The sequence below is a fragment of the Prionailurus viverrinus genome, chromosome B4 (genome assembly GCF_022837055.1).
Source record: "Prionailurus viverrinus isolate Anna chromosome B4, UM_Priviv_1.0, whole genome shotgun sequence".
Lineage (NCBI taxonomy): Eukaryota > Metazoa > Chordata > Mammalia > Carnivora > Felidae > Prionailurus > Prionailurus viverrinus.
Window position 1 is genome coordinate 52493916 of NC_062567.1, and position 13641 is coordinate 52507556.

Here is a 13641-nt window from a genome sequence, read left to right on the forward strand (position 1 = left end):
TTTAAAATTTTCGTATGTAAAATAAGGATAATAATATGTATACTAGAGCAATGCTTTGAAGATTTAATGAGACAATATATTCAAAGCACTTAGCAGATAGTAGATACCTAGATACTGCCATTCTTTCTTTCTTTCATTTTCTTTTTTTTACTGTGGGAAACCATAAACCAGGTATCGAGAAGATTGTAGCGGCTTCTTAAAAGCAATTTTGGCTGAAAGAGTAATTGTGAGGGATGGGGAGCCAAGGGATTCACTGAACTTAATATCTGCTGAGCCCAGGCCAGACGCATAAGCAATAGGCAGGATATCTGTAAAGGTAGAACACCTTAGAAATGCCTGTCAACAATCGCTGCTCCAAGTACAGAAGAAAAAGTAGCTTTTGTGGAGTCAAACTTAAAGAGCAGAGCTCCTAGAAATATATAAGGGACTGGCTTCTATAGGTTAATTCAGCAACTCTAGGGTTTCCCAATCCAAACTGTTGGTCAGAATATTTGATCTTATCATCCTTATTTTGTTTGTTTTATTGCTTTTTTTATTTTTAATTAAAAACAAAATTGTATTTTAAGTAGGGCCACACCCAATGTGGGGCTTGAATTCACAGCCCTGAGATCAAGTGGCTTGCTCTATCCACTGAGCCAGCCAGGTACCTCTCTGATCTTATCATCCTGATAACATCATTCACACCTACCTGAAAAACAGTTCTGAGTAAAACCCTCCCATGAGCCAAAAGGTAAATCCTGAGGCATACAGGTTTCTGTTGAATACATCACCTACCTAATAGAACCACTGAATAGTATTGGATCCTGCAAAATGATTGAAAGTCTAGAACGTAGTGTGTGCAGTGGTAGTTTTGAAATGTCTATCCCATCAATGACAATCTTTCCTGTTAAAGAGAAACAAAAATTATAAGCACGTAGGAAAATCAAAAGAAAAACAATATTGTTTACAAATTGAAAGTACTTGCCGGGTTCAGGGTTGAAACTCAGAAGATAAAGCTTTCCATTTAAGTATTAAAAACATCATTATGCATCTCTAAGAAAAATATACATTTTGGTGATATTTTATCTTATGTATTTTCCCTTAAAGAGATTCTCAGTTTCTATTCAATTTCTGTGGTTCATACAAACCAAAAGTACTTTTTCTCCTTAATGGGTCTTCTTTCTTCCGATATTCCTTTACCCTCCTTCCCTGTTTATTTTCCTTCACAAGATATTCTATATACATTTACCTATCTGTTTTAATTGTCTTTTCCTCCTAACCACAATAATAACTCCTTGAAGACAGTGATTTTTATCTAAATTATTTACTCTTGTATTGATTGAACAGAACATTGCTTTGCAAATAAGAAAGGAAATTCTATGACATACAAATCAAATTTTAATGAATTTCTCCATACTGTGTTTAGACTTATCAGAGACTTGTGCAATCTTGATGTTTTTTCCTCAGATTGATAAGCTATTTTATCATATCACTGTGTAAAGACAGTATTGCCCTATGAAATGAGTGGCCAGGTGAAAAATGGCAGGTGGGAGTCCCTTTTCCAGCTAGATTTAGATTCAAGAAGAAGCAAAGTGATCAACTTAAACTTTCTTTCGGGAGTACCACATTATCTATTAAAATCTTAATAGCTTAATGCTAAATAAGAGAATCAGTCATTGATAGTTCACATGGAGCCTAAAATCATGTTTCTGGATTCGTGAGGAAGGAAAAGGCTAATCTAATATGTACAGTTACAGCCACAGGTTTTTTGTTTTTGTTTTTTGAATGAAAAGTGTCAATCAATTGTCTTTGGATTATGTCATTGACTTACAATGCAAAGCCACTGAAAGTCCTCAAAGTACCTGTGTATTATTACTTGCCATGGAAGGGCAGGCTGCTAACCCAGTGGCTGATGCCTACTCTGCTTCTGAGTCTAAACCCTGAAGAGACTTCAATTCCTGTTCATCTGTGCTGTTCATAAACTGACCTCTTTATCTCACAAAGCTGTTGTGTAGATTACATTAAGTAATATAAACTGTCAAGTATAATAAAAATGTGAAGTACTATAATTGTCAGCATAATCATTTCAGATAATAATAGGAAGCACTTCCTTGAGCTCATGATCAAGCACATTGCTGGATCCCCTTTTATTCAAGATTGCTTATGTGCTGGGCTATTTATAGGCCACTTGATAGACTAAATAATGTGACATATTTTTTCTAAAGCAAAGATTAAATTATTTCCACGTATCATATTATTAGTAATTTTGTGGATGCATAAATATTTTTGTATGTTTTCAACATGTGCTTGGCAGTTTGCAGCTTTGCTGCCTCACAAAATGTTCAACATCATTAAACCATGTTACTAAGATGATAGTAAGAGTCATGCAGCAAAATTAATAATGTAGATTACTTATCTCCTTGCATTTTTTTCCTTTGATGGGAATGGATATATTTTTAGTTTCCCCTATTCCTTTCTCTTAAAATGCCACCTGAATCTACTGCTGTTCAAAATGGATGGCACTGTTTTCGTTTTACCAGTTTATTAGAATTCTTCAACAACAGTCTCTAAAGTTGAGTTCAAGGCTAATAATTTTATTAGCAATTCTATGTTCATTCTTTACTTCTAGAGTGTTTATCTGGGACACCTACCTCAAGCCATGGGTTGCAGGACACAAAGTCCTTATAAATATTCGTTTGTTATTTCTGCAGGATTAGGTAAGTTGATGTTGCATTTTTTTAAGGAAAATCACCACATAGTCATGAAAAAAAAACTGAGTTAGTAACTTACCATCAAATATATCAACCATTCTGAAGAAAGCCAGAGATAATGACGATTTCCCACTGCCAGTTCGGCCACATATGCCCACCTAAAAAAGCAAATGTCACCCAAAGAGAAGAGGACACAGAAAATGGGCAAAAGTAGTTTTAATTTAGACAAGATACCATGGTGAAACTGCATTTCTATTTAAATAGTTATAATAAATCATTATTCTTTTCTTAGGGGTCCTTTATGTATTATCATTAAGATGAAAACACAGAATCCTCACCAATCTTCAATGACTTCATTCTAGCTCTTTTGATGTGTATGTGGTTGTGTTGTTTTTCCTTTATGGCTTAATTTTTGTGTTTAGTGTATTGTTGGTCTAATAAGTAAGTATTCAACTTTATCTTAGAAGTGATGATATTATAACAAACAAGACTGATTCAATTTTTTTCTGCACATTTTCTCTTTTTAAAGTAACTAAAACAAACCATTTTGGGACTAGAGCTAGTACAAATGCAAAATTTCTCAAGGGGATGTCCAATATGGCTTTGAGCCAGAAGCCAAAAATTTGGAAAAACACATGTATTGTTGATTTCCCTGATCTTCGTGGGAGACTAATGAATGGCAATATAACTTAGAGAACATGTATTTTATCCTGATCCTATCTCCCCTCTCTTTTATGTAGATAATTTGATCTGTAAAGTACCAGGAGTGTTACATGAGCCCAGTGAGAATGTACTTGGCTGGATGTCTGAAGAGCTTAGGTAGTGATAAAATGGCTCCATCAAAGGTTTTGTATGAAACAAATGGCAATGAATTCCATACCTTTTGCCCAGGTTTGATGTAAGCCTTGACGTGTTTAAGAACAGGTTTCAGATTATTTTCGTATCTGACACACAGATCATGAATCTTGATCTCCCCTTCCTGTGGCCAATGTTCTGGAACTTGAGAAGGGTCTGGAGGGTGAGGGTGGAGTAGGGGAAGTCAGAGAGAGAGGAAGAGAGAGTGGAATGGAGGGAGGGAGAAAGGGACAGAGAGAGAGAGAGAAAAGGAAGGAGAGAGTGACAGAAAGAAACATACGCATACTGATATACATTTATACATACAAACATATACTTTTTTGGTAAATTTAAAGTAATACTGAACCAAATGCTATGCCTTTTTAAAATTAAAATTACATTCAGAGTAAAGGCCTATTGATTAAGAACTTTCAAAATAGTTATTTTGTGTTTGTTTTGGAGCTTGAACTATCTCATGTCTTTCTGCATTCCATAACTTGATTCTCTTTAAGATAGTTATTCATTCCTTTGTTCAGTCAGTCAGTCATGAAACATCTGAGTACTTAAAATGTGAGAGGTATTGTGCAATGTGTTGGAAATATGGAGATGAAAGACACACCTCATGGTGCTCACTGTGTCCTGGGGGAAGCATACAAGTAAGTTGGTGTCTGCAATACTGCAAGGAGAGTCAGTGATGGAGGCCAACCCAAGGTGCTCTGGGAGCACATGTGGTGGTAACCTGAGAGTTCCGGGAGGGTTTCCAGAGGAGATGGTGGCTGAGATGAGTCTTACAAGGATAAGGGGTGGTGAAATTTGTTTCAAATATATATAAAGAGAAAAAAAGATAAAAAGAAAACCATAGAAAGAAACCATAGTATGTTGGTATGGCCAGAGTAAAAGGTGTGTAGATAGATGATGAGAGATTAGACTAGGGTAGGTGGGTAAGGATCGACTAATGAGGAGTCTAGTGATCTTAGCTTAACTTATCTGGGTTCTGTCCTTGAAGATCTGGATAGCTATTGAAGTATTTAGGCAGAAGAATGCATTTTAAGCATGAAATTAAGAAAGATCATTCCGTCTTCAGTATTGAATTTCCTGCCAATTTTATTCTAGCAAAGCTGAGAATCTCAGTGAGTAGTTTTAAGATCCAAGTTTCTTGACATCTAAGTTAAATTGATCTTGAGAAAGAAAACACAATAGTTCATAGTTTAGGCTGGTAACTAATGTAATAAAGTCCAAATACTTTTTATAATTCTCTTTAAATATTACTAAATAATATCTATTTGGATTCTGGTTGTATCCAAAACTTTTCAGGCCTAAGTAGTCATATTATTTCAGGTATACCTTATAAAGCAAAGTCAAGATGAGAAGGGATTCTCTGGATATTAAAGTGGAAAACAAAAGCAAAAAAGACAGTGTCTGACACACAACTATCATTTATATAAAATAAACACTTAAGTGAAACAAAATAATATTCGGAACAATACCCATGGTGCCTTCATAGTTCTCAGACTCCATAGTTAAGAAACTGTTCACTTTCTTCACTGCCCCCATTTGGACCTCCAGGTCAGCCAAGTTCCTCACAACCCAATTCAAATAATTGGTTATCTGTGTCAGGTGACAAAAAAGTTAACACGTTTAAAATAAAGTAGCAATCTTTGTAATCACTGGATATTTTAGGATAGGATGACTTAGACAGTTAGTGTACATCATGTGCTATGACTTATAAGTGCTGCAAGATATCAGAGACCAGGGAGGGTATCATGGGATAAAGCAGGCAAAGAAAGTGTCCACTCTTCTTCAAGTGTCCTCAAATGTCAGTGTTGTGTAAACTGTCCCCTGCTTCCCTGCACAAGTTGTATTACCTGTTTGTACTTCTCTCATTTATATTCATATTCATTTTAGTTTCTCAGAATGGGTTGTCAATGACTTAGGACAGGGATTTCACACCTCGGGAGTGCTCTCACCATAAAGTTTGAGCAGTTTCTAAAAACTGACTCACAGTATAAGAACTGAATCCACACTGTCCTAAAATGCTGAGCTTGTGCCCCATCCTACCATTATTTGCAAGATGTCATTTCATTATGAATTTCAAACTGCTCCTCTAAATCCATGAATAAGAACTGACGATGACTATAGAAAGCACCTCCAACACCACATGAAAAGAGACATTTTCATCCATACTTACCGTAAGTGCATACAGAAGACCCAAGCCCACCAATCCAGAATTGGAAGACCCGCTGATGGATGCAATGGAAGCAGTGAGGACAATGCAAGCTCCCAAATAATCCTAAAAAGGAGCAAGTAAAAAAAAAATGCTAAAAGATTTTCGTCGAGTTCTCATACAAAAGGTACCAATCAATTTAGAGAGGTGGGTACTAAGACAGTACACATAAATTTCAGGGGAAGGTTACCTAAGATGCGGATGAATGAAAACTCACAATATTAGGGCTGGAATGGGAGTAATTCAGCACTCTCATTGCATCTGTGCAGAAATGGATTCATACAAGTTAAATAACTTGCCAGAAATTAAGCTGCAGTTGGTGGCACCACCAGGATCAGACGTAGGGTTTCTTTTTCTCCTCCCCCACCCTTGCTATAGCATTGTGTTGCCGGACAAGTAATTATTTCGAAACTCGATTTACTACCTTCAATTTCATGTGTGCTTATGTCAGAGTTGTGATCTAGCTCCCTTGTGCTATATAGTAAGGGCTTGGCAGAAATTTGCATCTGGTTAACTTTAGATTCTTGTCTAAACTGTTTGTCAAATATCTAGGCTTAGAGTTTGGGACATTAAGTCTCCAGATTCCATGTAAATAAGGATAAGGGTTTATATTTGTTCTTAAATGGGAAGTGTGGGCCTGTCTTAGAGCATCTGGATGAGCTATGACTCAATGGTAAAGTCTTTTGTGAAATTTTTAAAAGTTCACTGAGGCCAGTCTTTATCTCAAATAAGAAACAGGGCACAACCATCCATTTTCAAACACCTTGTTCCTTCCCATTTCCCAGCAGTCTTAGTCATTGTTATGTCTTATCATTTGTAAAAGAAATCTTTCAAACTTTTCATGCTGATGAGTCACATGTTCCAGAAGCAGGTAGCATTTCAGGCATGAGCACTTCTACAGTTATTTTAAGTCTCATCTCACTTGTGACCTTTCAAGTCTAGATATGTCTCTGATCCCTCAAAAAAAAAAAAACCAAATTACTAGATGCTAAGACATTAATGACAGTAAAAAAAAAAAGACTTTAATGACAGTAATGGACTGCTTAACATACTGGAGTAACAAGTGAAGTTACTCAAATCATCTCCCATGTGAGCTTTCCAAACTCTTTTTAAAACAGCTCCAAAGACCTAGTTCTTGAGGAGCAATCAGTAATCCCAGCCTTGAAATCAGAGATCTGGGCTCAGACCCTGACTTTGCCAATTACCAGACAAATAATTTAAACCCCTTTGAAACTCAGTTTCTTTGGAAAATAGAAATGATACCTAATTCAAAGACTTTGAAAGGACTAAAAAAGATTAAATGCCCATTAGATTTCACCACCTCCATGTATCAGGATGTCTTTTTTCCTCTGGATGATTTTCAAACGTTTGAACCAAGCTTAAAAGTTTATGTGCATCATAAAACATCAAAGGTTAAAAGAGGCACTAAAATTTAATTCCATAATGATTCCCATGATCTTTATAAAGAATAAAGAAAGAAATCATGCAGAGTTACTCTCTTGAGGCAGTAAATTCCAAAGAGGTAGTAAATGCTCCTTGGATTGCTTCTTCCAATGGGACCATGTGTTAACAACTTGTCACATCCCAATTAGACAGTTCTTCTTCATTTTCCCTTTATTTGAAGCAACAACTACATGGATGCATAATCTAACCAGTCTGGGCCACTCTTACATCTTACAAATGCCAACATGCTCCCCAAATACTTCTAAAATATTTACAGCAATATGAATTTTTCCTTCCAGCCCTCTGTCTAAAGTTAGTACTTTTGAAGTTATGCTGTAAATTTGTAATTTCTATATTATCTTTTTAAAAAGGACTTATAAAAAGTTTCTGTGATAAGTACCAGAAAGCAAGTTAGTATCAGGGGATACTTTGAGCAAGGTCCTCCTTCTCAGTTTGATATAAATAAATACACCATTCAGCTTCTGAGAAATTTCTGTGGGTAATGTACACATTAAGGCTTTGAAACAAGGCACATTTTTATTAATTTCTATTCTCTACTTTCTCCCAGATGGCCTTATTGGGAAGAAGAGCCTCATTAATTCATCTGTCTATTGATTTATTCATACATTCATTCATTTATTTTCAAGTCTTTACTTAAATTCCATTTAGTTAACATATAGTATAATATTAGTTTCGGGAATAGAATTTAGTCATTCATCACTTACATACAACACCCAGTGCTCATTGCAAGTGTCCTCCTTAATGCCCATCACCCATTTAACCCATCTGCCCCCCCACCTTCTTTCCAGCCACCCTGTTTGTTCTTTATCGTTTACAGTCCGTTTTATGGTTTGCCTCTCTCTTTCCCCCACCCCCACCATATTCATTTCTGAAAATCCACATATGTGTGAAATCATATATGGTATGTGTCTTTCTCTGATTCACTTAATTCAGTTAGCATGATACACTCTAGCTTCATCCATGTTGTTGCAAATGGCAAGATTTCATTCTTTTTTATGGCTGAGTAATATTCCATTATATATGTCTACTACAACTTCTTTATCCATTCATCAGTTGATGGAAATTTGGGCTTTTTCCATAGTTTGGCTCTTGTTGATAATGCTGCTAAAAACATCTGGATGCATTTGTCCCTTCGAATCAGTATTTTTGTATCTTTTAGGTAAATATCTAGTAGTATAATTGCTGGATCATAGGGTGGTTCTATTTTTAACTTTTTGAGGAACCTCCATATTGTTTCCCAGGATGGTTGCACCAGTTTGTATTGCCACCAGCAGTGTAAGGGGGCTCCCTTTTCTCCACATCTTCGCCAACATCTGTTGTTTCTTGTGTTGTTAATTTTAGCCATTCTGAAGGTATGAGATGGTATCTCGTTGTGGTTTTGATTTGTATTTCCCTGATGATGAATGAAACTGAGCATCTTTTCATGTGTCTTTAGCCATCTGGATGTCTTCTTTGGAAAAGTGTCTATTCATGTCTTCTGCCCATGCCTTAACTGGATTATTTGGTTTTTAGGTGTTGAGTTCGATAAGTTCTTTATAGATTTTGGATACTAACCCTTTATCTTTCTGCTGTGCAGAAGCCTTTTATCTTAATGAGGCAAATTCATGTTTGCTTTTGTTTCCCTTGCATCCCAGACATATCTAGTAAGAAGTTGCTATGGCTGATGTCAAAGAGGTTGCTGCCTCTGTTCTCAAGGATTTTGATAGTTTCCTGTCTTATATTTAGGTGTTTCATCCATTTTGAATATATTCTTGTGTGTGATGTAAGAAAGTGGTCCAGTTTCATTCTTCTGCATGTTGCTGTCCAGTTTTTCCAATACCTTTGTGGAAGAGACTTTTTCCATTGGATATTTTTTCTTGCTTTGTCAAAGATGAGTTGACCATATAGTTGTGGGTCCATTTCTGGGTTTTCTATTCTGTTCCATTGATCTGTGTGTCTGTTTTTATACCAGTACCATACTGTCTTGATCACTACAGCTTTATCCAGAATTGTGATGCCTCCAGCTTTGCTTTTCTTTTTCAAAATTGCATACATTCTTTTAAAAATATAACAACAAAATAATCACTGAGTCTCAACAATGGAAATTAGACAGTAGCCCTAATATAAACATTATAAAGGAAATGCAAAACATTATGTACTCAATCTCTCTGTCTCCTTCTGTCCCTTTTTCTCTTTCTCTCACCCCTCTCCCCTTCCATTAAAATTACTATGGAATTGTTATATTTTATATTGGGGCTTAGATTCACTTGTTATAGAACTAAATGGTAAATGCAATTAGATGATTATTTAAATTATTTTCTATTACATTAAAATGGTAATTCTGGTAATAGTTTACCCTGGCAATAAAGCCAGCAAGAGAAGTAAAAACAGATGAAGGAGGGAAAGGAAAAGGCTGATCAATAAGTTTGAGTTAATATATATTTTCTGGCTCTCTTTCATATGGCTAATGTTTTTAAAACTGCTTGTAAGGTTTCCATTATGATAATTAGACACTATTATTTTAATTATTATCACAGTAAATAAAATATGCCAAAATTTACTTATAAGAGATAATGTTTTTGGTTTTTTGGTTTTAAGAGATAATGTTTTTGACATCTCAGTGATAAGGCATAGCTTCTTAAAGTACATTTATAGCACATTTTCAGTGGATGAACCCATTTTCAAAATCTACAGTCCACTAAATTCGAATAGATATGAGGGCTTAAAAGCCAGGATGTCTGTACCTATATCAAAGCTATATCTGAGGCGCCTGGGTGGTGCAGTCGGTTAAGCGTCCGACTTCAGCCAGGTCACGATCTCGCGGTCCGTGAGTTCGAGCCCCGCGTCAGGCTCTGGGCTGATGGCTCAGAGCCTGGAGCCTGTTTCCGATTCTGTGTCTCCCTCTCTCTCTGCCCCTCCCCCGTTCATGCTCTGTCTCTCTCTGTCCCAAAAATAAATAAAAAACGTTGAAAAAAAAATTAAAAAAAAAAGCTATATCAAAGTTATTTTATTTATTATAAAAATATTCTTTATCTTTTTTTTTTTTTAGAAAGTACTATCCATGTTGTCTTCTGGTTAGACCAAACTAGATATTTTCAGTTCACTCCTAGATTATTTCCACTGCTCAAAGAAATTTTTTTGTAATGAATTTGGAATTTTTTGGAGGCATTTGATCAGAATTTTACCTTGATCTGCATAAGAAAGGAAGCTCTTTTGTGCACAATGTTTATCATGAGAACTCATAGCAAAAATACTAAATTCTATTAACTTCCCTTCAAGTAGGACAAGAGTATAGGTGTGTGAAATTGGTGGATAATGTAAGAGTTTATGCTAGCTCCCTACTTTTTGTTTCTTTACCATTAAACTTAAGCAATGTAATGAATTACAAAGTGATTGTACAGTTATACCTTCTTTCCTTTCTTTGCAAATATGTGAACAACAAAATGGCTTCAAGGCAATTAATTAAGAAAGGAGAAGCAGCTGGTCTGAATAACTCACACAGGAGATCAAATACTTAGCACTTAGTGGTCACTAGCCAGCATTTATTCTACTGCTAAGTCCTTACACATACTAATCAATCAATTCACTGAATAAAAGCACCTGTGGTCAAAACGATACAATGGAATGACAAATTCAGTTCAGGAAATAGAAGCTACTGCTTATGTGAACTGCCAGTTCTCAAAGAGGTCCCCACCAGAGGACCTTTTATCTGTCTAGTGATAAATTATAACTTCCATCGAGTTTGTGAATTCAACACTTCCCTCCAGAAGAGAAGCCTTTGATTTTCAAAGCTAAAAGAGAGGCCTCTTCTTGGATTTCCAGTGATTCAATGGCATCTATCTATCTTTTCTATAGTGAAAACTATAATTCTATAAAACAGACTTGCAAATAGTTAATAGAGATTCAATCTCTTTCCTTTTGTAGCCCTCAGAAGTACTGGTCTATGGCACCACTGAGTATCTGGAGGAATATATCAGGGCCTCCAAAGTATAAGATCAGTGCACACCTGTCTGTTGTGGAGTTATGAACACACAAAAAAGCTCTGTGTTGCTTCATAAAACAGGCTCTCGTGCAAGCTCACCCTGAATACTATTTTCACTTCAGTCTGTTGATTCTAAAGACTTTCTTTTTGGCTTCCTGATGTGAATTTTCTTTTATCCTTTCACCACACAGCAAGACAAAGCCTTGGAAAGACAGCCTTTAGATAGAGTTACACAATTTTCGCAAATGGAAACACTGGTGCCAAAGAACTGGAAGTGTTTAGTGCAGAGGGCTGAAGAGAAAACGCCATGTCGAACCAGAGAACGTAAGCAACATTCAAAGGTTAGGCTGTAGTGACACTCTGCACGTGATTGTGGCCCCCTCCACTTGGCACCCACAGGAAAAATGCTCCCCTCTCTGCCAAAGCAACCTGGGTGGTCACAGTCTTGCTAGTTTTCCTCCAGCCAATTAGTTTGCTCTTTTAGACTCTTGTCCTTTTTCGATGTGAGTGTATGGTGACCTTTATCTTTTTTTGCTAATTCAGAAGGAGTATGAAATGAATACAGTGGCCAGGGCTACCTCTTCCATAGGGAAAGCTGTTCACTCAGAGAAGGGGAATAACTTGTGATTGTCTTAACTCTCACTTAAGTTGATGAGGGAAAGAAATGAGAGCCATATATTTAAAATAAATTAGAGAATGAAAAAAAAATTGGATGGGGCTCATGGATCTTCCCGAATCCCACAAAAGGTGTTTTTCTCTGGTTTCCCTTCCTTTCTTCTTGAGATTTTCTGTCCAGGGAATCCAGTGACATTGCTTTTGAAAGCTCAAATTGAGAATGAAGAGAAAGGGAGGCAAAAAATAGCCACAGAAAACCACAATAAATTTTCTCCCCTTTCTCTTCATTAAGGTGATGAGTGAATTAGAGTTGGTGAAATCCCTAGATCTGCATCAGGATCTCCCCTCACACAGGAGAGCAAACACTTGCTTCTTCTGATTCATGCCCAATGCCCCAACCTTCCTTGTACCACTTTAGTTGTGTTTCTGCTCTGAGAACTCCAAGAATATTTGCTATAAGCAAATATTTTTCTTAATTTGCTGAGTAATATGGCAAAGAATAGAGAAAGGAGGAGTTATGTCAATACTGTGGGTTAAGTAAGATCAATGCAGATTCACTGCAACAAATAGAAGTTTTCATTACTTATTTTTTTAATGACTTACAAGACTATGTCCACAGCTGTTGGGGTCAGAGAACAGTTCACACCCTAGTCTCCAAGGTCCTATATCTCAACATTCATGTTTCTGACAAAAGGTCCATTTATTTCAAGCTGAAATTGTGTCTCCGGTGATGCGGACATGTCCACAGGAGGACAGCAGTAATGAGTTCTTTATATGTATACAATTAGGAGAAAGGTTATTTCCTAATAGGAGTTATCTAGTTAATTTATTCAATACTCCTACTGTAGCACATGTTCTTGGATTACAGCATTTATATTCAAATAAATATTCTGATATTTACATACTCTAAATAACAGCCTGGTTCTAACGAACACTCCCAATGTACTCAGAAAAAAAAAAACAGAAAGAGAGTGAATCTGACTAGTTTTAAGTTGGATCACTGAGGGCTATCTAGAGGGGTGTGTGTGTGTGTGTGTGTGCGTGCACACCTATACAAACCTATATACACCTATATAAACTTATTGACACACACAATTAGGCAAAAGAGACAAATCATATACAAAATCATATACAAAATCATATACATATACTTGATTTCTGTCTGCAGATATGCCTGGAAGTTTGCAATGAATCAACAAGTTCCTTACAAAATTTACTTTTATCCATAAGAAATAGAAGCCAAAGATTCCTGATTTATTTTTGTATTGGTTTTTAAGGGAGAGCTCTGGTAATGAGATTAGACAGCAAATGTTGGAAGGATTATAATACACAGAAAACAAAGACAAGACATACTAACAAATGTATTATAAAGGAACAAAATAGATAGCAAAGTCTGCCCTTCCTGTTTCAAATACCAGTATTTTCTTTCAGTTTCTACAGTTGGAACTAGAATTCTTTTACATTCAGGTTGGTCTGCTGCCTTTTCACTTGGGGGTTAAAGTAACGGGCCATGAGTCAAACTGAACTAAGCCATTCTGAATCTGGCCACTCTTCCTCTCTAATTTTTCCTGACTTCCCCTTTTTTGGCAGTCTGAAGGCTCTAATATCTTGTCTTCTGGCTATGAGAGTAGAACATACGGTTTGCTTGAAGATTCTTGTTAAACACTTGTCCATTAACCTGACAGTAGGAAGTGTGAAAGAGCAGAAACAGGAGTCTGGTCACACATTCACCTCAAGTCCAAAGCAAACACACTTGCCCCTTAAAAAACATGCTTGATCTCCAAGTTAAGAAAAATCAGATAACAAAGGTAACTACTGATATTTTCCCTTGTGGTTTGGGGACATTCTTTCAT

General features: G+C 36.3%; 1 protein-coding gene across 2 annotated transcripts in view; it reads right to left on the bottom strand.

Moving 5' to 3' along the window:
* ABCC9 (ATP binding cassette subfamily C member 9) overlaps positions 1–13641 on the bottom strand; it is a 143917-nt gene that overhangs the window by 21321 nt on the left and 108955 nt on the right. For both annotated transcript variants that reach the window (XR_007154077.1, XM_047867417.1), the window contains exons 33-37: positions 5713–5814; positions 5012–5132; positions 3571–3701; positions 2770–2848; positions 775–883 (exon numbers count right to left, since the gene is read on the bottom strand). Coding sequence is in view for 1 of the 2 variants with exons in the window: in XM_047867417.1 (XP_047723373.1) it covers positions 775–883; positions 2770–2848; positions 3571–3701; positions 5012–5132; positions 5713–5814 (542 nt within the window). In the remaining variant the exon portion in view is untranslated. The remainder of the gene's footprint in view (positions 1–774; positions 884–2769; positions 2849–3570; positions 3702–5011; positions 5133–5712; positions 5815–13641) is intronic.